At 46.5% G+C, this 20,961-nt stretch overlaps 2 protein-coding genes and 1 long non-coding RNA gene across 6 annotated transcripts in view; 1 reads left to right on the forward strand and 2 right to left on the reverse strand.

Moving 5' to 3' along the window:
- Positions 1-211: 211 nt before the first annotated feature.
- MTFP1 (mitochondrial fission process 1) lies at positions 212-10,353 on the reverse strand. 2 transcript variants are annotated; one of them, XM_035097768.3, is made up of 4 exons: positions 10,147-10,353; positions 4,930-5,057; positions 3,082-3,314; positions 212-1,064 (listed from the first exon to the last, which is right to left on the reverse strand). In XM_035097768.3, the coding sequence occupies exons 1-4, from the start codon at positions 10,211-10,213 to the stop codon at positions 1,007-1,009; spliced, it is 486 nt and encodes a 161-aa protein (XP_034953659.3). In that variant the 5' UTR covers positions 10,214-10,353; the 3' UTR covers positions 212-1,006. The 2 variants fall into 2 exon arrangements, with proteins under 2 accessions (XP_034953659.3, XP_060125251.2); XM_060269268.2 differs by having other exon boundaries at positions 4,858-5,057.
- Positions 10,354-12,297: 1,944 nt separating this feature from the next.
- Positions 12,298-19,391, forward strand: LOC148683106 (uncharacterized). Of its 2 annotated transcripts, XR_015947483.1 has the most exons (3): positions 12,309-12,837; positions 16,231-16,307; positions 19,257-19,391. It is a non-coding gene; the product is annotated as an uncharacterized LOC148683106 (long non-coding RNA). The 2 variants fall into 2 exon arrangements; XR_015947482.1 differs by lacking the exon at positions 19,257-19,391 and having other exon boundaries at positions 12,298-12,837; positions 16,231-16,687.
- Positions 16,265-20,961, reverse strand: part of SEC14L2 (SEC14 like lipid binding 2) — a 45,401-nt gene continuing 40,704 nt past the window's right edge. For both annotated transcript variants that reach the window (XM_035097769.3, XM_088659692.1), the window contains exon 12: positions 16,265-18,332. In XM_035097769.3, the coding sequence (XP_034953660.1) occupies positions 18,184-18,332 (149 nt within the window). In that variant the 3' untranslated portion in view covers positions 16,265-18,183. The remainder of the gene's footprint in view (positions 18,333-20,961) is intronic.

The raw sequence follows: 20,961 nt of genomic DNA on the forward strand, positions 1-20,961 counted from the left end.
AAGTGGGTAGAAGAATCAGTCCAAACTTTAATTTTTGTGTAGGGCAGGTTAATGGAGTACAGCTCAGTTCTCTCTTATGCAACTCATGAGGATGACCACAGGGCACCTGATAGTCTGAAGTGCATTGGAGCTCTAGCATTGCCATGTAAATGCCGAAGGGGCTCATAAATGGTGCAACTGCGTGAGCCACCCAGAAAGGAGAAATCAAATCTGGAAAGTTGTTTCATTTATTTAGATGCCAAAATTCTCACTGGCTTGGGTACACACCATGCATTGGAAGCATACATTGAGATTCCTGCATTGCAGGGGGTTGGACTAGGATAAAACTTTGAATCCCTTCCATCTCCCGTAGTTTACCCCGGAGCTATAAACCCAGAATTTTTTGAGGGGTGTCATTCTTTAAACGCATAGTGTGTACAGTGTCGCTATCATCAAGCCAGATCGACGGAACTACAAATAACTTTTTCAGCTGAGCAGCAGTAATGGGAACCCTTTAGAACTGGCTCTACTTAAGTTGTTAACGGGTTAGTGCAATTAACCACTCCCATGGCTGGAGGAGGGGGTTCACAGTGCAAAATAAACTGTCAGCATGCTAGTCCACATTGCTACTGAGAAACAGCTGCCAGGAACCCTAAACAAAAAAATAATAAGAGGTTGTGCTTTAAGTACATCTCAGCGCCCCCCTTATCTGGGCTGGCATTGACCTGAACAAGGATGTGAAAGGATTTCTAGAAGGCCACGTGCAAGTTCTGTTGGCATGGGAAATGGACCAGTCTCTACGTAGGCTTTTAGGACACATCCTGAGCTGCCAGAAGATCCATCCTTGTTGGCTCCACAGTACCAAGCTGGATTGGTTAAGCACAGGTCCCACCAAGCTGGATTTCAATATTTTAGAAGTCTAGATAACATGGAGACCACAGAGAAAGTGGTAGTGGCTTTGAGGGTGGGTGATAGCCTGGTTTCGCTACCGGAGGCTGTGGTAGGCCAGGTGAAGGAGGACTTCCTCTTACTCTTCTGTCTTGTAGAGTTTGCGGAGACTGGAGTCCATCAAGAAATCCACTGACCTGCACCAGAGGAATCAGGAGAGAGAGAGAGAGGTAAAACAATAGTACGATCCACACAAAAAAACTACAGTGGTACCTCTGTTTTCTAACATCTCCGTTGTCGAGCGTTTCGGTTTTCAAACGCCGTAAACCCGGAAGCGAGTGCCTCAGTTTTCAAACACGCCTCAGAAGTCAAATATGAAATGCGGCTTCCGTACTGAGTTTTCCGTTTTAAGTTTTCCATACTGAGGCTTCCGTTTTGTTTTCTGTTTTCAGTTTTCCGTATTGAGGCTTCCGTTTTGAGTTTTCAGTTTTCGAACGTTTCGTCTTCCGGAACGGATTACGTCAGAAAACCAAGGTACCACTGTATTTGGAAGCAAGAAATTCCTCCGGGGCATTTGGGACGTATGTGTTGTTTTTTGATGCTCTCGTATAAAATCTGCACCAAAAAGACCCTCCCTGCCTCTCCCAACGTGACTGTTATCATGTGAGGAGAATGCACATCTGAATAAGGATTAGAAGTTGAGCAGGAATGGAACAGAAATCTAAGGTAGGCAAACAGATTCTGCAAAGAAGCGACGGGAAGTAACAGCAGAATCAGTCTCTCAGTGAAGACGTGTTTCCTTGGGTCTGACTGTAGGGGGTGCCACTTATAAATAACCAGTGAGAACAGGACCTTAGGGCATGACATTCTGCATCGATCGGTCAAAGAGAACACAATGTCGCTGGCTGACTCTGGGCATAATGTTTATTTATAGACAGATTGAATTCTTGCCCAGGGATTGAATTTATTCACATCGATTTACCCAAGAGAACGCAGAGACACGATTTAAATGAGAAAAGTGAGGTGAGGGGTGGCATACCCTATTTTGAAAATCAGTATCCCAGTGTGAGATTAAATAAAGGCCCATTGGTGACAGAATTGCTCTGTTCCCCCTAAGGAATGTTAGTTTGAAAAGGCGGCTGTTCAGCCATGCTTACGGTATGTCAGAGTACTTTGGCCGTCTTCACACCACACATTTATGGCACTAGGAAGCCACTTTAAACAGTCACGGCTTCCTCAAAAGAATCCTGGGACTTATAGTATGTTAGGAGACCCCTATATTCCCCTCGCAGAGCTCCAATTCCCAGAGAGGTTTAACAGGCACTCCCATCTTCTCGGGAAACACTGGGAATTGTAGCTCTGCGAGTCTTTTTATACTATGGACATGTGTTCTGTATTATTTTGTTAATACTATTGCTTAATACAAGTTTGTCATGGCCTTTGGCTGGAACAGTAAACGTACGAACTGAACACGAGGGGAACAGGGGCCTCCTCACAACTCTCGGCACAAACGACATTTCCCAGGATTCTATGGGGGAAACTGTGACTGTTTAACGAGGCATCGTAGTGCTTTAAATACAGTACATGGTATGAATGTGAGGTTTAAAATGTGAGGCCGTCTTGATCTGTTGCAAGGCAAGTTGCCCTTTCAAGGTCACCACCTCAAATAATAACCTTTCCCAATCAGGTGTTTAGGGCTACAACTCCATTCAACCCCAGTTGGCAGGCCTGTACTTCCATCAACCCTAGCATCTGCTGGTTGGTGGGCTGATGGGATTTGTAGTCCAAAATGTCCCCCAGTGGCTCGGGCTGATGGGATTTGTAGTCCAAAATGGCCCCGGTGGCTAGGGCTGATGGGATTTGTAGTCCAAAATGTCCCCCAGTGGCTGGGGCTGATGGGATTTGTAGTCCAAAATGTCCCCCAGTGGCTGGGGCTGATGGGATTTGTAGTCCAAAATGGCTCCCAGTGGCTGGGGCTGATGGGATTTGTAGTCCAAAATGTCCCCCAGTGGCTGGGGCTGATGGGATTTGTAGTCCAAAATGCCCCCCCCAGTGGCTGGGGCTGATGGGATTTGTAGTCCAAAATGGGCCCCGGTGGCTAGGGCGGATGAGGGATGAAGTACACAGCACCTAGCAGGGCTTCTTCAAGGTTGATACAGCTCATCCCTTGCATTTAATCCTTGGCTGTGCCCAAGGGGTGGAAGTTGCCCGTACCTGTCGATGGGCTTGATGATGAAAGGAATGGCCGAGAGTCCCACGGCAGTGGTGGCCCACTTCCTGACCGAGAGAGGCCAGTGCGTCATGCTGGCCATGAGGTAGAGTGACCCTGCGCAGATGCGGTTAATGGTGAAGCCAGGAATGGCCACGGAAGCCAGAGCCTGCCATATGAATGTGTCCACGACTGCCACTGCGGCATGCCTGCTCCTCCCTTCGTCCACGGCCTTCGCCTGTCAACCGGAGGAAGGATGAAAGGTGTGCGGACTTAAAACTTTTAATATAATAATAATAATAATAATAATAATAATTTATTATTTATACCCCGCCCATCTGGCTAGGTTTCCCCAGCCACTCTGGGCGGCTTACAACAAAACAATAAAATAAAATAATCTATTAAACATTAAAAGCCTCCCTAAACAGGGCTGCCTTCAGATGTCTTCTAAAAATCTGGTAGTTGTTTTTCTCTTTGACACCTGATGGGAGGGCGTTCCACAGGGCGGGCGCCACCACCGAGAAGGCCCTCTGCCTGGTTCCCTGCAACTTGGCTTCTCGCAACGAGGGAACCGCCAGAAGGCCCTCAGTGTCTGGGTAGAACGATGGGGGTGGAGACCCTCCTTCAGGTATACTGGACCAAGGCCATTTAGGGCTTTAAAGGTCAGAACCAACACTTTGAATTGTGCTCGGAAATGTACTGGAAGCCAATGTAGATCTTTCAAGAAAACCAAAAAAGAAACTGACCTTCATCCCTTTCAGGTTTCCCATCCCACTCTTTTTCTGAACAAGTACAGTGGATCCTACAGATACGAATTAAATTCGTTCCGGGGGTCCGCCCACAACCCGAAAAGTCCAAAGGCAGACGCGTTGCTTCTGTGCACACGGTGAAACTTGGAAGTATACACTTCCAGGTTTGCCGCCTTCGTAACCCGAAAGTTACGTATCCAGAGCGGTACGTAACTAGAGGGTCCACTGTAATTTAAAAACGAAACACCTAAAACCCAATTTATCCACGTGATTGCTAACTTCTTCTTCTTGAAATGAAAGAGGTATATAAATCATATTAATCATTGTTTTCATCTATTTATTTTTTAATTTAATAAAATCCATACACCCCTCGACCGTTTAAAAAGAAAACCTCAAAGCGGTTTGCAAAAAGAGTAAAAGAATGAAATCATCAGTAAAAACAATTAAAAACAACTATTTGAAACGATAAAAATATAACTGTGTTTACCTCGGGCCTGGGGGCAACATTCAACCCTATCTGAACTCTGCAATTTTTATTAAATTTTCTGTTTTACATTTTGGAATATTCATTTAAACAACCTTGAAATATCAGTGGCTTCCCTTCTTCTCCTCCCATGGTTCATTTTGAGTAACATAAATCCCTGCATATTTTATATAAACTAAACCATTTGGTACAGCCATCAAAACTCATTTACACTGTTGAAATTATCTGAATGCTGCCCACGTTTTCAAATAAACACAGTTTTGCTCCATATACTCAAAAAACATTTTCCAATCTTCTTTAAATGCATGTTCTCTTATTCTATATGTTAGGTCTGCAAACTGCACATATTCCAACATTCAACCCTATCTGGCCCTCAAAACCCTCCCCGGACAACATTAGCCTAGCTTTGCAATCTAAACATTTTTTTTCCTGGCTGGAATGAATCCTTGAATTCTGACACCACCTCTTGCTTCCCTGATGGAGGACAGAGAGGGACGTGTGTGCACAAAACAGCTTCATATACAAAGGTAAAATCTTTGCTCCACTACCAGCGTGCGGCCCCCAGAAGGGAACATGGCCCTTGACTTGAGAAATGGTTTCGTCCCGTGGTCTGTACTCACAGCCGCCGCCTTCTTGCCCTTGTCGATTGCGTCAGCTGCCACGTAGGCAGTCGCTACTCCGTAGCTGGCCCAGACCAACGAGACAGGCACGATGGCCCGGAAAGACTCCCCGACTTCGTTGGCGTAACCTGTAACGAAGGTCAAAGTTCTCTCGCTTTGTCTCTATTTTGTCATTTTAATTAGGGATGCCACACACCAGGAATTTCCTGGACATAACAGGCGGAAATTGTGCCCGGGTGGAATTTTGGAATGGTAGTTCATCTCGGACTTGGCAATTTCCCAAAGAAATAGGTAAAAAAAGCTCAACAACTTTTGTGTCCGGATTCAAATACGGCAGCCCTATTTTAATCCACCTGTCAATAGTTGGAAAGATGACAAGATACCTACGAAAGCGGACTGGCAGATGAAATTACTATATTATGCAGAGATGGCAAGATTGCCCGGGAAAATCAGAAATCAGGAGGATGAAAACTTCAATAGAGAATGGGACAAACATTGATTGTATTTAAAAGAACACTGTAAACAGTTGAACACTTTGGCATGCTTTAAATAGCTCTTGCAATGTCGCAAAGACTTTGGATACAATGGAGGACTGAAATTTGGATAAATTTATAATATGCAGTTGACAATGATAAGAATCCACGGAGGAGAGGAGGGAAGTCCTAAGATTCTGAAGAATTTTAATATTTGCAAGAACTTTATTTGTGTGAATGAATTTGTAAATAATAATCCACCTGTCAATGAAACTGAAATATGAAGAATGAGATCCATTCAGCTCCACTAAATCTAAGCCTCAGCATATTTTATTAATATGGGATGGAAAGGGAGGGGAATGGCTTGTGTTCCATCACTGCCTGAGGTATGTGAGGTTACAGAATGTGCACAAACATCTAAACTGCGTACTGTTTACGAGAAGTGTATAGGAGCAGAATTTAAGCATGTCTTTTTAGTTTAAGCTTCAGTGGATTGCAGTGAACTGGGTTACGGTTTGGGGGACCAACCAACACCAAGCCTAGGGTATATGATGAACATATCCTAAAAACTGTCAGATGGGATGAAGCCAACCCACCCAGTTCATATATTACATTAAGTATTTATTTATATCCCACCTTTTCGCCAAAGGAACTCAACACACTTCTCCCTCTCCCTATTTTACAGAACACCCCTGTGAGGTAGGCTTGGCTGAGAGTTGGTGGCTGACCCTAGGTCACCCTGTGAGGCTTCATGGTGGGGATTTGAACCCTTGTATTGCAAGTCCTACTCCGGCACTCTAACCACTACACCAGTGTTTCTCAACCAGTGTGCCTCCAGATGTTTTGGGACTACAACTCCCATCATCCCTAGCTAGCAAGACCAGTGGTCAGGAATGATGGGAGTTGTAGTCCCAAAACATCTGGAGGCACACTGGTTGAGAAACACTGCACTACACCACACTTCTTCCTTCCCAGGAACTCAACAAGGTCACGCCCAAATTTTATCCTCCAAATTTTATCCAGTTTTCCTTCAGTCCAACCCGCCACGCATGGCTGTTGTGAAAGTATGATAAGGGGGGTGTTTGACCTCGCAAGCACCACCAGATAAGACAAAAGCATAAGAACTGCATTAACTTTATTTGCTGCCGATAACCTCCACCGTCCGTCTCGCTCCTGCCTGCCTGCCTGCCGCAGCTGTTCCTACAGGATTAAATTTCGCTGTGCTGCAAAGAGGGGCAGCAATGCAGCCATTTTGCGCTGTTTGGCACTCTTCAGAGGAGGCAGCTTCCGCAGTCTCCTCCTGATGCCCTAGCAGAGCCCTTCCCAAGGTGCAGAGAAAGTCACCTTGAGAGCTGCCTGCCACCCAACGCAGCAGAAACTTCCCGGCAAACGACACTTTGCACGAGGGATCCTGCTTCTCAAATATCACTGAACGGAAGCTGACATTTCACCCTTGAAGCTGCCACATCACACCACCTCCACCCTGCCCAGTTTTTCATCACGTGTTCCTGGTGTTTTTGAGCTGTGTCTTCAACAGCTGCCCAAGACCGTCAACACAGGAAACTGCCTTGTACAGAGTCAAAACACAGGTCCATCTACCATAGCTCAGCACAGTGGTACCTTGGTTCTCAAACCCCTTGGTACTCAAACAACTTGGAACCCAAACACTGCAAACCCGGAAGTCAGTGTTACGGTTTGCGAACTTTTTCGGAAGCCGAACAAACATGCTCCGTTTTGAGTCTTACGCTGAGATCGGTCTGTTTTTGCTATTTATTTTGTATTTGTTTTTGTGGCTTTTTTGGTGACTGTGTGGAACGCAGTTCAGCTACTGATTGATTGATTGTGACACTGCAGTACATTGTTTATTGTTTTCATTTTATGGATCAATGGTCTTGTTAGATAGTAAAATCCATGTTAAATTGCTGTTAAAAGTCTGGAATGGATTCATCCATTTTACATTACTTTCTATGGGAAAGCATGCCTTGGTTTTGGAACGTTTTGGTTTTGGAACAGACTTCCGGAACGGATTAAGTTTGAGAGTCAAGGTACCACTGTACTGTCTACAGTGACTGGCAGCAGTTTTCCCAGCCGGACTTGGGGAGATTTAAGCAAGTGCTTTCGGTACATAAACTAGTTGCTCTGGCCACTAGGTCAAGAGGGACACGTGACATTCGGTTGTGCAAAGTTTTGTCCCGCAGTCGTCATTAAAGACAAGGACACCTAAATATAGTCACAGAAGCCGTGGTCCCCTGGCAGCAAACCACTGCAAAGTTAAGAGTAGAAGCTGCTGCAAATCTTCTTTTAAAAAAAAGCCAGTGTGTGTAGTGGTTACAGTGCCAGACCAGGACCTGGAAGACCAGGGTTCAAATTTCCACTTGGCCTTGAAGGTTGATTTTGGACCAGTCACAATCTCTCAAGCTAACCTACCTCGCAAGACTGTTGTGAGGATGAAAATGGGGAGAGAGAGAACCATATATCTCACCTTAAGCTCCTTGGAGGAAAAAAGGGGGGATATAAATGCAGGAAATTAATAAAAATAATATTTTCTTTGAAGATAGCGTCATTTATGTAGCAATGATACAGAACAACACAGAAAACCAAGGGGATCCTTAATTCTTTCCCCATGTTGATGATGATTATTTTCTATTTAAAATGGCTGTCCTCAACAAGAGAAAAAACAACTTGAAAGGACAGGGACAGATTTTAATAGAGAAGCTGTCAAGAAAGTTAAGAAGCCTCCTTCCCCTTTGCAGTGCCCATTTGCCCAATGGAGACAGCAACTAGGGAGGAAGGAGAAACTGAATTTGGTTTGCATTTCTGTGAGAAACAACTTATCAAAATATATAGCAGATGTACAATAGCTATAAAGAGTATATCTGGAAAGTTATACTGTATGTTTCATATGGATCATGAGGTTTGTACCCAAACACTTATGTGGGGAATGTATTTTCCCTGTTCCATTCTTTTTTTAAAAATACAGTAAATTAAAAAATATCTCGCATCCTTGGGCTCCACAACATTTATTTATTTATTCATTCATTCAATTCATATCACATCCTTACTCCTGGTGAAGGGGCCCATGGTGGAAAATGCATCAATAACAACCAACCTATAAAAAGAGTTTAAAATATTCTCTCAAGCAGTTTCAGGGTTGCCAGGAAGAGTCTCTTTCTGCCATCAAATGCCTGGATCTAAACTTTGGATGTTTCCAAATTCCTCTTGGAAGTCAATAACGAGAGGAGCAGATGTGCCTCACCCGGGAGGCCAGAAAACTGCCACTCAAAAGACCCTACCATGCTTACCGGTACTGTATATGCCAGCCAGACAAGGCCTCCTTACCTGCCAATCTTGGAGATGGCCACTATCTCTCTGGTATCTATGAGAACCATTACCCCCTGTGTTATCTTTTGTGTGGAATGAGAAGGGTGTACAGTATTCTCATCAGCGGGTAGGCTTAAGGGTTGCAGAAGCTCTTGTAGACTGGAGTGTCGATCCTAAGCTAATGCCATAATAAAAAAAAAATTCCTTCCAGTAGCACCTTAGAGACCAACTAAGTTTGTCATAGGTATGAGCTTTCGTGTGCATGCACACTTCTTCAGATACCACGAAAGCTCATACCTATGACAAACTTAGTTGGACTCTAAGGTGCTACTGGAAGGAATTTTTTCTATTTTTTGTTTCGACTACGTCAGACCAACACAGCTACCTCCCTGTAACTAGTGCCATAATAAATAGTTACAGGTAGGTAGCCATGTTGGTCTGGCGTAGTCAAAACAAAACAATTTAAAAAAATATATATCTGAAGAAGTATCTGAAGAAGGTATCTGAAGAAGTGTGCATGCACACAAAACCTCATACCAATGACAAACTTAGTTGGTGCCTAAGGTGCTACTGGAAGGAATTTTTTAATTTTGCCATAATAAATGTCTTCAAAAAAGGGTGCCGCAAGACTGCTTGTTGGGTTTTGTTGTTGCTCCAAACTAAAGCCACAGTCCGAACCCCACTTCCTTGGGAGTAAGACCCACTGAATTACTTCTGAGCAGTACACAACTGCTCTGCTGGAAAGTACCTTCAGGGAGGTGACGGTATGCTATTTTATTGCATTTCTATCCCACTTTTTCTCTCCAAGAAGCTCAAAGGGACAGACATGCTTCTCTCCCTCATTATTTAATCCGCACAACAGCCCTGTGAGGTAGGTTGGATTAAGAGGTAAGTATCAGATCCTCAAGGTCCCCCATGTGCTTCATGGCTCAATGGGGAATTTGAACCCAGATCTCCCAGGTGCTTCGTTCTTTACCTAGAAATACATCATCATTGCCTATGTATACTCTACCTTTTTCAGGGCATTGCAGTATTGTGCCCTGAAAGCTACACGTCTATTATTAACATTATTTCACCGAAAGGCGCTAAATGGCGGTAAATCGGGACGAGAGTTGCCAACTTCTTTCCTCGATGGAACTCCTGTGCCTAAGAAGGCGAAAGAGCTTGAAGGCACAGGAGCCCTTGCAGAAAAGCAGTTAGCAACCTCACCGCAGCCCAATCCTGTGAACAGCGTTCCTTGCCTTTTACTTCGATCAGTCTCCGCCGCCCGATGTACCCACCCCCGTCCGCCAACTTCTTGTTGAAGGCAGTCCCAGTGGGGAAAACGCTCTTCCGGCGCCTGCGGGCTTCCTCGAGAGTAAATTTCCCGCCCTGAAAGGAGGCTGGGACTGCCGAGGAGGCGCGCGGCGCGGCGGCCACTCACCCAGGTAGCGCACCCACGTGTCGCGGTAAAGGTCCGGCGGCGGAGGCTCCTCGGCCGGCGATCCCATGGCCGGCTACTCCGGGGCGCCAAGGGCAGGAGGAGCAGGAAGGACGGGGATCGGGGAAGAGTCCCGGGCGGGCGGGCGGGCCAGCGCAGGCCGGGCCTCCTCTCCAAAGCGCGCCGCAGGGCGCACGGCGCCGCGGAGCCAGAGGCCAATGGAACCGGGCGGAGCCGAGCCGCCTCCCACTGGCCGCCTGGCCGCGGAGAGGGGCGGCCCCAAAGGAGGAGGAGGAAGGAAGGCAGGCTGCCTAGCTTCCCTGCCGCCGAGAGAAGCTTCCTCCCTGCCCAGGAGAGCGCGCGATTGCGCGGGGGGACCTGGAGAGTGGACTGGGTGGCTCTTCCAGGCACTGCCTCTCCGCCTCAACCTACCTCACAGGGCTGTTGTGACTTGTAGGGATTGAGTGGGGAGGGGGAGAACCATGTCTGCGGGCACGGTCAGCTCCTTGGAATCGGTGGCGCATGGCTTTCCGGCTTGCACTCTTTATAAAGACTTGAGGAATGAGATTACCACCCCTCTTTTATTGTCCATTCCGGGGCGCCCAACCACTACTACCACAGTGTCCTTTCTCTTCTTGGCAGATCACGATGAGCAGGTGACAGCAAAGGTTGCAAGGTTTTTTAGCTGGGGCAATCCGAATAAGATCCACTAAATTTGACTATTGATTTTAAAAAAAACACCCTAAAATGTATTTTATATAATTGACTTTTTCTTTCTATTCTTTGCATATGGTATTGTTGTTCGGCTGACGCAAATAAAGAGTCATTTATTCATTTCTTGGAGGAGGGGGGTGGGGGAGAAAGGTGAGATATCGATGCAATAAATATACTGGCCCCTCAGCAGCAGGCAGAAATCCACTAAATTATCTATTGGCCCGATTCAGGTGAAGAGCTCTTCCTATGTCGTCATCATCATCATTACTACTACTACTACATTTATATCCCATCCTTCTTCCACCAAGGAGCTCAGACTTGCGTACATGCTTTCTCTCCCTCTCCACTTTATCCTCACAACAACCCCGTGAGGTAGGTTAGGCTGACAGACAGTTGACTGGCCCAAGGTCGCCCAGAGGGGTTCATGTCTTCTTCCAGGTTTTTGGCGGTCACAACGCCTGGTGGGGTGCAGGCTACAGGCAAATAATAAATTAAGAGTGAGAGGGACCCGGGTTCAAATCCCCACTTGGCCCTGTGCTGCTCACTGCTTACACGCCTTGGGTCCCAGTCACCATCTCTTAGTCTAGTTTATACCTTGTGAGGATAATATGGAGCAGGGTCCAGCCATTGAACCACCTTGAGTTTCCTTGGGACGTATGAATGCAATTAATAAAAATGAAACCAGGCAGCTGCAGCTTTGACCACCCACAGAGCTATAATTTCCAACACCCTTAAAAAAAACCAATTACTACAATCCTCAAGATTCTTTTGGGGGAGAAATAATGTGCTTTCGGGACACAGTGTGTTCGCAGCTTGAACAGAAAAACTGAAACCCGGAAAAGGGCGCTGATGGCTCAAATCGGAATCTCGAGATGGAGACGAGTGCGTTCAGACCACGAGATGGCGCACTTTGTTTACACTTATCTACTGGTAGCAGGGGATTAAATGGGGATTTGATTTAGGCCGAGGCAGCTGTGTTTTAAATCCGAGCAGCCAAGATCTCCAGTTCACTTTAGGGCAGGAAACGAGTTTAGGGGCTCCCGGGTAGGCGGTCACACGTCTCTCTCTGCTCCCCAGAAGTGGCTGCTTAACGGTAGGGCCGATTCCTAATTGCTTATTCATGTCCATGTTGGACTCCCTCCTCCCTTTCATTTCAGTTAAAAACGATCAGAATGGTTTCTAAAACAATTAGCAAACTAAATTTTTTATGAGTTAAAAAACAAACAAACAACAACAACCCATGCAACAGCCTGACCACATAAACCTCCTAATCAGGAATCAAAATCTAACAGACGTCAGAAAATAAAAATGTTTTCTTCTAGCACCAAAACAGATTACAAACTCGGCTTCCGTTTAGCAGATTTCCATAGCTGGGACAGCATTCTAGAAAAAAGGGTGTGTCTGTCCAGTCAGTAATATGCTTCAAGCGATCCTAGCTCATAAAAAGATATCGGACGTGTTTTTAAGTATTAAATGTACTTTAGGAGATCATAATTTGTTTGTTATGCCAGGAGCAAAACCTTCTTGACCAGTTACCCCTGATTCCCACAAAAGCTTGTGCCACAATAGAGGCGTGGCCTTCAAGGTATCACAGGTCTCTCGTTTTTCTTAATGAAAAAGAGGAACTCCAGGTTTAGGCTAATTGTACACAAAGACAGGAATTGGCGCAGGATCCCTAAACAACTCTTCCGCCCTTAACAAAGATGGCTAACACACCAGCCGGAAATGCCTCCCGTCTCATTTAGGTCCGCCTATGAAAGCACAGGCTGGTGGGCACGTGATGTTGAGTGACCACCAGATACGAAGATACATGCACGGTTCAAGAAGGAAAACATAAATGGATTTTTATTTACAGTATTTTTAGGAGGCATTTCCAGCACTTCCTATGCTGGATCCCTTTAAAACTGGAAATGCAAGGAACAGGATTGCATGCATCCTGTCACTGAACTGTAGAGATAATAGGATCTCTCCCATTGAAAGGTACTTTGTTTTCGTCATGTGGTTTGTCAGAGCTTGGTTTGCTTAAAATCCAATTCATTGTCTTCTTGGCTGTAAAAGTGGAGTTGCATGATTGTTCTCTCCAGCTTAAATTGATACAGGAATCACTACCTCCAAGCCCTGAAGCCTGTTAGATGGACCAAACTAATAGTAAAGAGCACATGCATGCATTTATATTTTAAAGAAATGAGTATTTCATTGTTAAATATTTTGTTCAGGAACAATAAGCATAAAACAACATACAGTGGAACCTCGGTTTATGAACACCTCGGTTTATGAATTTTCGGTTTATGAACACTGCGGACCCATCTGGAACGGATTAATTCATTTTCCATTACTTTCAATGAGAAAGTTCGCTTCAGTTTATGAACGCTTCAGTTTATGAACAGACTTCCGGAACCAATTACACCCATGCTTCAGTTTATGAACGCGTCAGTTTAAGTACTCCGCGGACCCGCCTGGAACGGATTAATCCACTTTCCATTACTTTCAATGGGAAAGTTCGCTTCAGTTTATGAACGCTTCAGTTTATGAACAGACTTCCGGAACCAATTGTGTTCATAAACCGAGGTACCACTGTATTTGGACGTCAGAAAGAAATATCACACATTTTCTCCATGGTGGGTAGACCAAGTCAAAGAGCAAATACTTCAGAACTAGGGTCTGCTTCCTCAGCTTGCTGCGACAGCCAACACCCTTACCCTTTTGCCCCAAGCCCCACAACCTTTGAAAGGAGGGGAAGGCACTTGCTAAGCTGCTGCATGAAGATCCTCCCTCCCTCTGTTAAACCTCACTGGGGCAGCCTGCCATTCCCTCATGCGTGACGACCGCTTACATTTTTATGTATATAAGGGAGAAAGTGGGAAAGTACGGCAATCCATCTTCAGTACAGAGTAGTACTTCTGCCTTTCCAGAATGCTCGGAAAAATCACATTTTCGATAAAACTTGCCATGCCGTGTCACTGGCTGAGCTACTGTGTGTAGCATTGCTTTCTCAGCTAAAGCAATGCTCCAGACCAGCCTTTGCCAGCCCATCAGACATTTTGAACTACAGCTTCCATCAGCTACAACCAGTTCAAAACATTTGGGGGGCGGGGTTCCTTAAGTTGGCCAAGGCTGCTCCAACATCCCATGTACTAGCCTTGCAATGAGAACCTAGAGGATGTTTCTAGCTTTTAGGAATCTTTAGCAGCTGCTAAGAGAAATGTTATCAGATCTTTGCGCTTTACACCCACAAACGTGTGTGTGTGTGTGCGTGAGAGAGAGAGAGAGAGAGAGAGAGAGAGAGAGAGAGAGAGAGAGAGAGAGAGAGAGAGAGACTGCAGATACTGAGGATCTCTAAGTCCCAACAGAGGGTTTTGTTTTGTTTTTGAATTGCCTGTTGTGTAATTTGCAAATACGCCTATCACGTCTATTTTGGTTCCTCTTATTTCCTCAAGCTGAGTTCTCCATATTTCCACATGCATTTGCATTTTTATTTTTAGCCCTCATGAGAATTCCTCAACCTTTCAGAGCCTTTTACCACTTAATATATACCTGTTCATATGCAATTTTGCCTAATATATACAATTTTGTAAATCCACTTCCCCTCATATTTGTATGCCATTTTCACTAAGAGATGCATTTGCACACACTGTACCCACTGTACCCTTTTGCACAAGTTACTTGACTGAAGACTTACATTACAAAATTCAGAGAAGTGCAAATTTCAAAGAATGGCTGTTTCCATTCTGGAAAATGTGGATTTGGTAGATACACCTTAAAACATGAACTGAATGGCATTTCTCCCTCCTCCCCAACACATGTGGGCACTGCACCCTATACTGTATGAGTTAGAGCTTCCTGGTTTTATGTGTTATGGTTTTAGTGCATTTTCATTGGGGGGGGAGAGAGATATAAGTGCTAAAGATACAGGGATCCCTAAATCTAACTCCCAGTTATAAATATATTGGTAGTGACAGGTAAGTAGCTGGGTAGCGAAAACGCAGATGGAAAATGCATTGTCTGGTTGGCAAATTGTGAACCTGCTCAACCAGTTTCTGCACCCTATGGATCTGCTATGTTTCTATCTGGCTAGCATTTCTGAGTCCAGTGTTAATGTCAGCCAATTTAAGGTAAGGGACCCCTGACCATTAGGTCCAGTCGTGACCGACTCTGGGGTTGCACGCTCATCTCGCATTATTGGCCGAGGGAGCCGGCGTATAGCTTCCAGGTCATGTGGCCAGCATGACAAAGCTGCTTCTGGCAAACCAGAGCAGCACATGGAACGCCGTTTACCTTCCCGCTGTAGCGGTTCCTATTTATCTACTTGCATTTTGACGTGCTTTCGAACTGCTAGGTTGGCAGGAGCTGAGACCAAGCAACGGGAGCTCACCCCGTCACAGGGATTCAAACCGCCGACCTTCTGATCAGCAAGCCCTAGGCTCTGTGGTTTAACCCACAGCACCACCTGGGTCCCTGTCAGCAATTTAAACAACAGATTTTTAGTAGCGTCTGCTCAACTTCCCATCTGGGACACCAAGCAGTCGCATTGAGGCCGTCCCATCCACTTAGAACAGAGGTCTTTAGTCTCTCCAAGCACAGCTTCGGCCACCCAACTCAGTAGGATTTATTGTATACACCTCTCTCTCCTCCTAAACAAGAATATGGAAATGAGATTGCAGAAGGCAGCTGGTCATCAGAACTTGTAACCAATAACTCATACCTGAGCTTGCATATTTTTAGTTCCCTCCCCGTTTATTTTTCCTTTTGTGCCGTGTAGGTATGTATGTATGTTTGTTTGTTTAAGATTGCAAGACAGAAAGTAAGAAATGCCTTTTTTCAGTGATCTGTAAGCCATGATGGGAGGCTTTTCCCCCTTCCAGCTGATGAGTGGGATAAAAATTATTTAAATAAATTGGCTAGCACTTTTCTGGACTGTACCACTTTATGCTACATTTAGGGGAGTACACTTTTGAACATTCCACCCTCTATTTTCTTTTTCAAGAAAAGACATACCACCCGCGTCCCTCTATTAACTTCCTTAGGCCAGATAAATAAGTCAACATAGGGCATGATTCCTCAGGAAGTTCTACACTATTGATTATCTATTTTGTGGTTTTATATTTTGATTTTGTTCTGTGAACTGCCCTGAGACCTCCAGATATAGGGCAGTATATAAATTTGATGAGGATGAGGATGATTATACCCCACAAGCCCCACTGTAACAAATAACTCAAGTGCTGAACATGTGCTTGAGTTTGCTTGTTTTCCTCAACCTTCCTCATCCCCCCTTCCTTTCGTGATGCATCTTGTGCATGGTAAGCTTGCGGAACAGGGATTGTCTTGTTCTTAATCAATCTTTTCTGCAAGGTCCTTTCTTGCTTCCCTCCGCAGCCCCGAAAAACCCTGCCATGAACAGACGTAGCTATGCATACCAACTCAGATGTTTATTAACATTTCTCATCTTCAAGGTACAGTAACTGAAAAACTAAAATTGAGGTGGGGGTGGGAGGGAGGGGATCAAAAGTGCTATGTTTCTGGACACTTGGGTGTCCGAGACTTGGGTTTAGCTGCGAGCCAACGGTGAACATGTCCATCGGGAAAGTTTTATTTCCTTGGGCCTCCAGTTTTCCAGCGCTGACCACGCACTCAAGAATTTCGGCGGAGAAGTTCATAAGCAAAGAGATAGGCAGGGAAGAAGTGGCCTTTTCCTAAGCTTTCCCCTCCCTCTCTGAAAATGTGTCGCAGGTACAACTTGAAACCCACTTGCTGAGCATAGATCCCACAACCAAAAAAAAACTGAGGTGAGAACCTACCCTGTAAACTGTTTTTTTTAAAAAAAAATGTGCAGGATTTTCAGACATTCAGGACCAATGCCATGCAGGCATCCAGGGCCAATGCAATGTCCACCTCACCTGTCACAGGTGCGTGGAATGTAAACGAGGCAGGTGGATTTAAGGCAATCCATTAATGGAAGCAAGCATTGCGTGGAGAGAGCCACTCCGACTTGCCCCCCCCCCCAATACATTTTTTGCTGAAACCTTGCCAGAGGTTGAGAGGTGCCTGCTGTTCTTGGGAACAGTCAGAACTAGGAGAGCGGAAAAGTACACGGTTCCAGTACACGGCTGGTGGCAGCCGCTTCCGACGGATGGGTCCCAGGCGACGCAGGCCTGGTCTTGAAGGGAAGGATTCTGCACCGTGCTCTGTGCACTTGTGGAATTCACCGCAGAGGGCAGTGATGGGCGGTAAACTAAGGTGGCTTTTTTTAAAAGGAAGCAGAGGAAGGCTTAAACACATCCACAGAGCAGGCGTGGCTAACCTGCGGCCCTGCAGATGCTGTTGGATTCTCAGCACCCACCAGCCCCATCTGGGAGCACGGCCGATGGTCAGGAATGATGGGAGTTGTAGTCCAGCAACATCCGGAGGGCCCCAGGTTCACTCTATAACAGCCAGAAAGGGATTTGTTATTTTTTGGTAAAAGGCATACCAGAGCAGGGTCTTCAGCTGCTTTCGTGGACTACAGTTCCCATCATCCCTGACTGCTGGTCCAGCTGGCTAGGGATGATGGGAGTTGTAGTCCAAAAAAAAAACACCACCAACAGCTGGAGACCCCAGTTTGGGAAATCCTGTACTAAATAAATGTGGACGTGTTGGGTCAGGGCTGATGGGAGTTGTAGTCCAAAGCACCTGGAGGGCACTCAGTCCGATCCGGCAAGGAGTCCCGAAACTTCCCCCTGCTCTTTCAACCCTGCGCCTGCTGCAGGGGTGGGGGAATTATGCTCTGAGGGCCACAGGCGGCCTAATTTCAGAAGCTACCTGCACGCAACCATTTCAGACCTCTGGCATGAGTGATCCGTTGTGGTCCTAGCAGCCTGGGGGGGGGGAGAGGAAGAGAAAGAAGCGGTGGGGGGAGAAAACGGGGGTATCCCTGCACACCACTGGTCTGTGGCCTGTGACTTGAAGAAATGCAGCGCCACGAGGGAAGGAAAAAAGGTTCGCTATGCCCGCCGGGTCTCGGGGGCCATGTAAACATGGAGGCCGGGCTACAGAGCTTGAGAGACAGAAAAAGCAGCTCTCCTCTGCCCATTAGCATCGCCAAATCAATCCCCATTACCCTAAAAAAAAAGCTGCTGGTGGGCAATGTCCCACAGCAGGGACAGGAAGAGACCAATAGGTCCAACTGCAAAAATAATCCACTCCACCGCCCCAAATCAAATCCCCCCACCATCCTTGGGAATGTTCCTTCCACTCTTCTGCCCAATAAACCCACCCCTCCCAAGGATTTTAGGATTGCCGCCTTTGTGTGTGTGGGGGGGGGTTGCGGGTTGGAGGGGAGAGAAAGCCCCATCAGGCGTGGTTAATCTTCAGCTCTTTCGTCTGCTCCTCCACCTTCTGGAAGTCTTCTTCCACTTTCTTGTCCGGAAGTAGCACTTCGACCGTGTAACTGATTTTCTTGGCGTGGATGTAGCTGTACGTGTTGTCAAACCGCAGGACGTCTGCGTGGGCAGAGAAAAAAGGACAGCAAGTGTCATGTCAGGGCTGCCGTCGCCCCTTTCCGAAACCCCCGGGAGCCCAGAGTGCCACCCAGCAAGTACAGTCGTACCTTGGATCCCAAACGCTTTGCAACTCGGATGAAAACCTGGAAGTGAGTGTCCCAGTTTTCAAACGTTCTTTGGAAGCCAAACATCTGATGCAGCTTCCGATTGGCTGCAGGAGCTTCCTGCAGCCAATCGGAAGCCGCACTTTGGTTTCCGAAAGTTTTCGTAGTCGAACGGACTTACAATAATAATATAATAATAATTTATTATTTACACCCTGCCCATCTGGCTGGGTTTCCCCAGCTACTCTGGGCGGCTTCCAACAGAAATATTAAAATACACTAATTTCTTAAAGATTAAAAGCTTCCCTAAACAGGGCTGCCTTCAGATGTCCTCTAAAAGTCTGGTAGTTGGTTTTCTTTTTGACATCTGGTGGGAGGGCATTCCACAGGGTGGGTGCCACTACCGAGAAGGCTCTCTTCCTGGTTCCCTGCAACTTGGCTTCTCGCAGCGAGGGAACCGCCAGAAGGCCCTCGGCGCTGGACCTCAGTGTCCGGGCAGAACGATGGAGGTGGAGACGCTCCTTCAGGTATATTGGACCGAGGCCATTTAGGGCTTTAAAGGTCAGCACCAACACTTTGAATTGTGCTTGGAAATGTACTGGGAGCCAATGTAGGTCTTTCAAGACCGGTGTTATGTGGTCTCGGCGGCTGCTCCCAGTCACCAGTCTAGCTGCCGCATTCTGGATTAGTTGTAGTTTCCGAGTCACCTTCAAAGGTAGCCCCACAGATTCCGTTCCACTTCCAAGGTACGACTGTACTGAGCTCCACCCTAGCCGGAGGAAGGAAGCCTTTTGAACAGCCAAACTCTGTCCCTTTGCAGGAAGCGCAGCCAGCTCTACGATTAGGCAGCTGGTAAAGACGGGACTACAGGCTTACAGGCCTTAAGGATGTCAGAAGAGCCTGCTGGGATCAGGCCAATGGCTCATCTTGCCCAGCATCCTGTTCGCACAGTGGCCAAACAGGTGCCTAAGGGAAACTTGCAAGCAGTGCCTGAGAGCTCTTCCCCTCCAGGGTTTCCAACAACCGATATTCAGAAGCATTACTGCCTCCAGCTGAGGAGGCAAAGCAGAATCACCATGGCTAGTATCCATCAATGGCCTTCTCCTCCATGAATATGTCAAATCCTTTTTTTAAAGCCTTTCAAGTCTGCGGCCATTACTGCCTCTGCGGCAGTGAGTTCCACAGTTCAAAAGAAGTCCTTTCTTTCATCTCCCAACACTCAGCTTCAATACTGGATGTCCAGAGGGAGGAAAACTTTCCTTTATCTACTTTCTCTGTGCCATGCATCATTCCTACGAGTTTCCTGAGGTACGGTTAAGGATATTGCCCCATCGCTAGGTGCTGAAGTAAGATTCAACTCCCCCCCCCCCAAGGAAGAAAGACTTTGAAAAGCAGAAAGAAAAGCAAGACCCGGTGTCCTTCAGCCGCCAGATTTTTTCCACAGAATAAAAATGCAACTTTAGGAATGGCCCAGTTTGCTGTTTTAGGAGCTAAAAACCTAAGTCAAGACATTGGTCACACGCACACCATACGTTTATAGCAATAGGGTATCACTTTAAAACTGCCGTGGCTTCTCCCAAAGGATTCTGGGAGCTGTAGTTTGTTAAGGGTGCTAAGAGTTGTTAAGAGACCCTATTCCCTCCACCCCCACCCGCTTCACAGAGCTGCAATTCTAGAGCGGTTTAACAGCCAATCCCTTTCCACAGGGAATTGGAGGTCTTTGAGGTCCGCCACCCCAGAAAATTCTATTGTTTTATACTTTTTCTAAACTGCTTTGTTTTTTAGTTACAATCAAGTGGTATATTAATCTTCTGAAATAAATAAGATAAACAAAAAAACAAACCCAAACAGCAGTAGCCCAATATGTAGTTTACACACACACACACACACACACACACACACACACACACACACACTGTACATATATATATATATATATATATATATATATATGTACATGTTATATATGTACAGTGTGTGTGTGTGTGTGTGTGTGTGTGTATCTATCTATCTATCTATCTATCTATCTATCTATCTATCTATCTATCTATCTGTATGTATGTATGTATCCTATATAATAATGTCCATGTTGTCCCTGCGTCCAGTTGTCCCGTGTGTCCCTGGGGTACTGCGCATGTCCCCCAGAGACACAGGGATTGGACGGAGGGACAACCAGGGACACAGGGATTGGACCCGCGCTCTCGGGACACAGGGAACAGCCAACTGCCGCTCCGCCAACCGCCGCTCCGAAGCCCAGTCTCATGCTGGAGGTGCGCGGTGAGGCGGCGGGGGAGAGAAGCGCTCCCCCCCCGGCAGCCTTGCCGCACACCTCCGGCATGGGACGGCGCTTCCTCGGGGAACCCGAGGAAGCCGAAGCGGCAGCGGGCGCGGAGGGAAGCCCGCTTTGGCTTGGCGGCGGCGGGAAGAAGGGGAGGAATTCCTCCCCCTTTTCCCGCCGCCGCCAAGCCAGTCCCGGAGCCGAATTGCGGCGCGGCGGGGTTTTTCGCCGTTTGCCTCCCCCTCGG

The sequence above is a fragment of the Zootoca vivipara genome, chromosome 16 (genome assembly GCF_965207765.1).
Source record: "Zootoca vivipara chromosome 16, rZooViv2.hap1.1, whole genome shotgun sequence".
Lineage (NCBI taxonomy): Eukaryota > Metazoa > Chordata > Lepidosauria > Squamata > Lacertidae > Zootoca > Zootoca vivipara.

Coding starts and splice junctions, on each gene's coding strand:
- MTFP1 (XM_060269268.2), bottom strand. CDS start 10,213: ATGGGATCGCCGGCCGAGGAGCCTCCGCCGCCGGACCTTTACCGCGAC. Junction 5,058..10,146: donor CACGTGGGTGCGCTACCTGG/GTGAGTGGCCGC, acceptor CCTTCGTTACAG/GTTACGCCAACGAAGTCGGG. Junction 1,065..3,081: donor ATCATCAAGCCCATCGACAG/GTACGGGCAACT, acceptor CCTCTGGTGCAG/GTCAGTGGATTTCTTGATGG.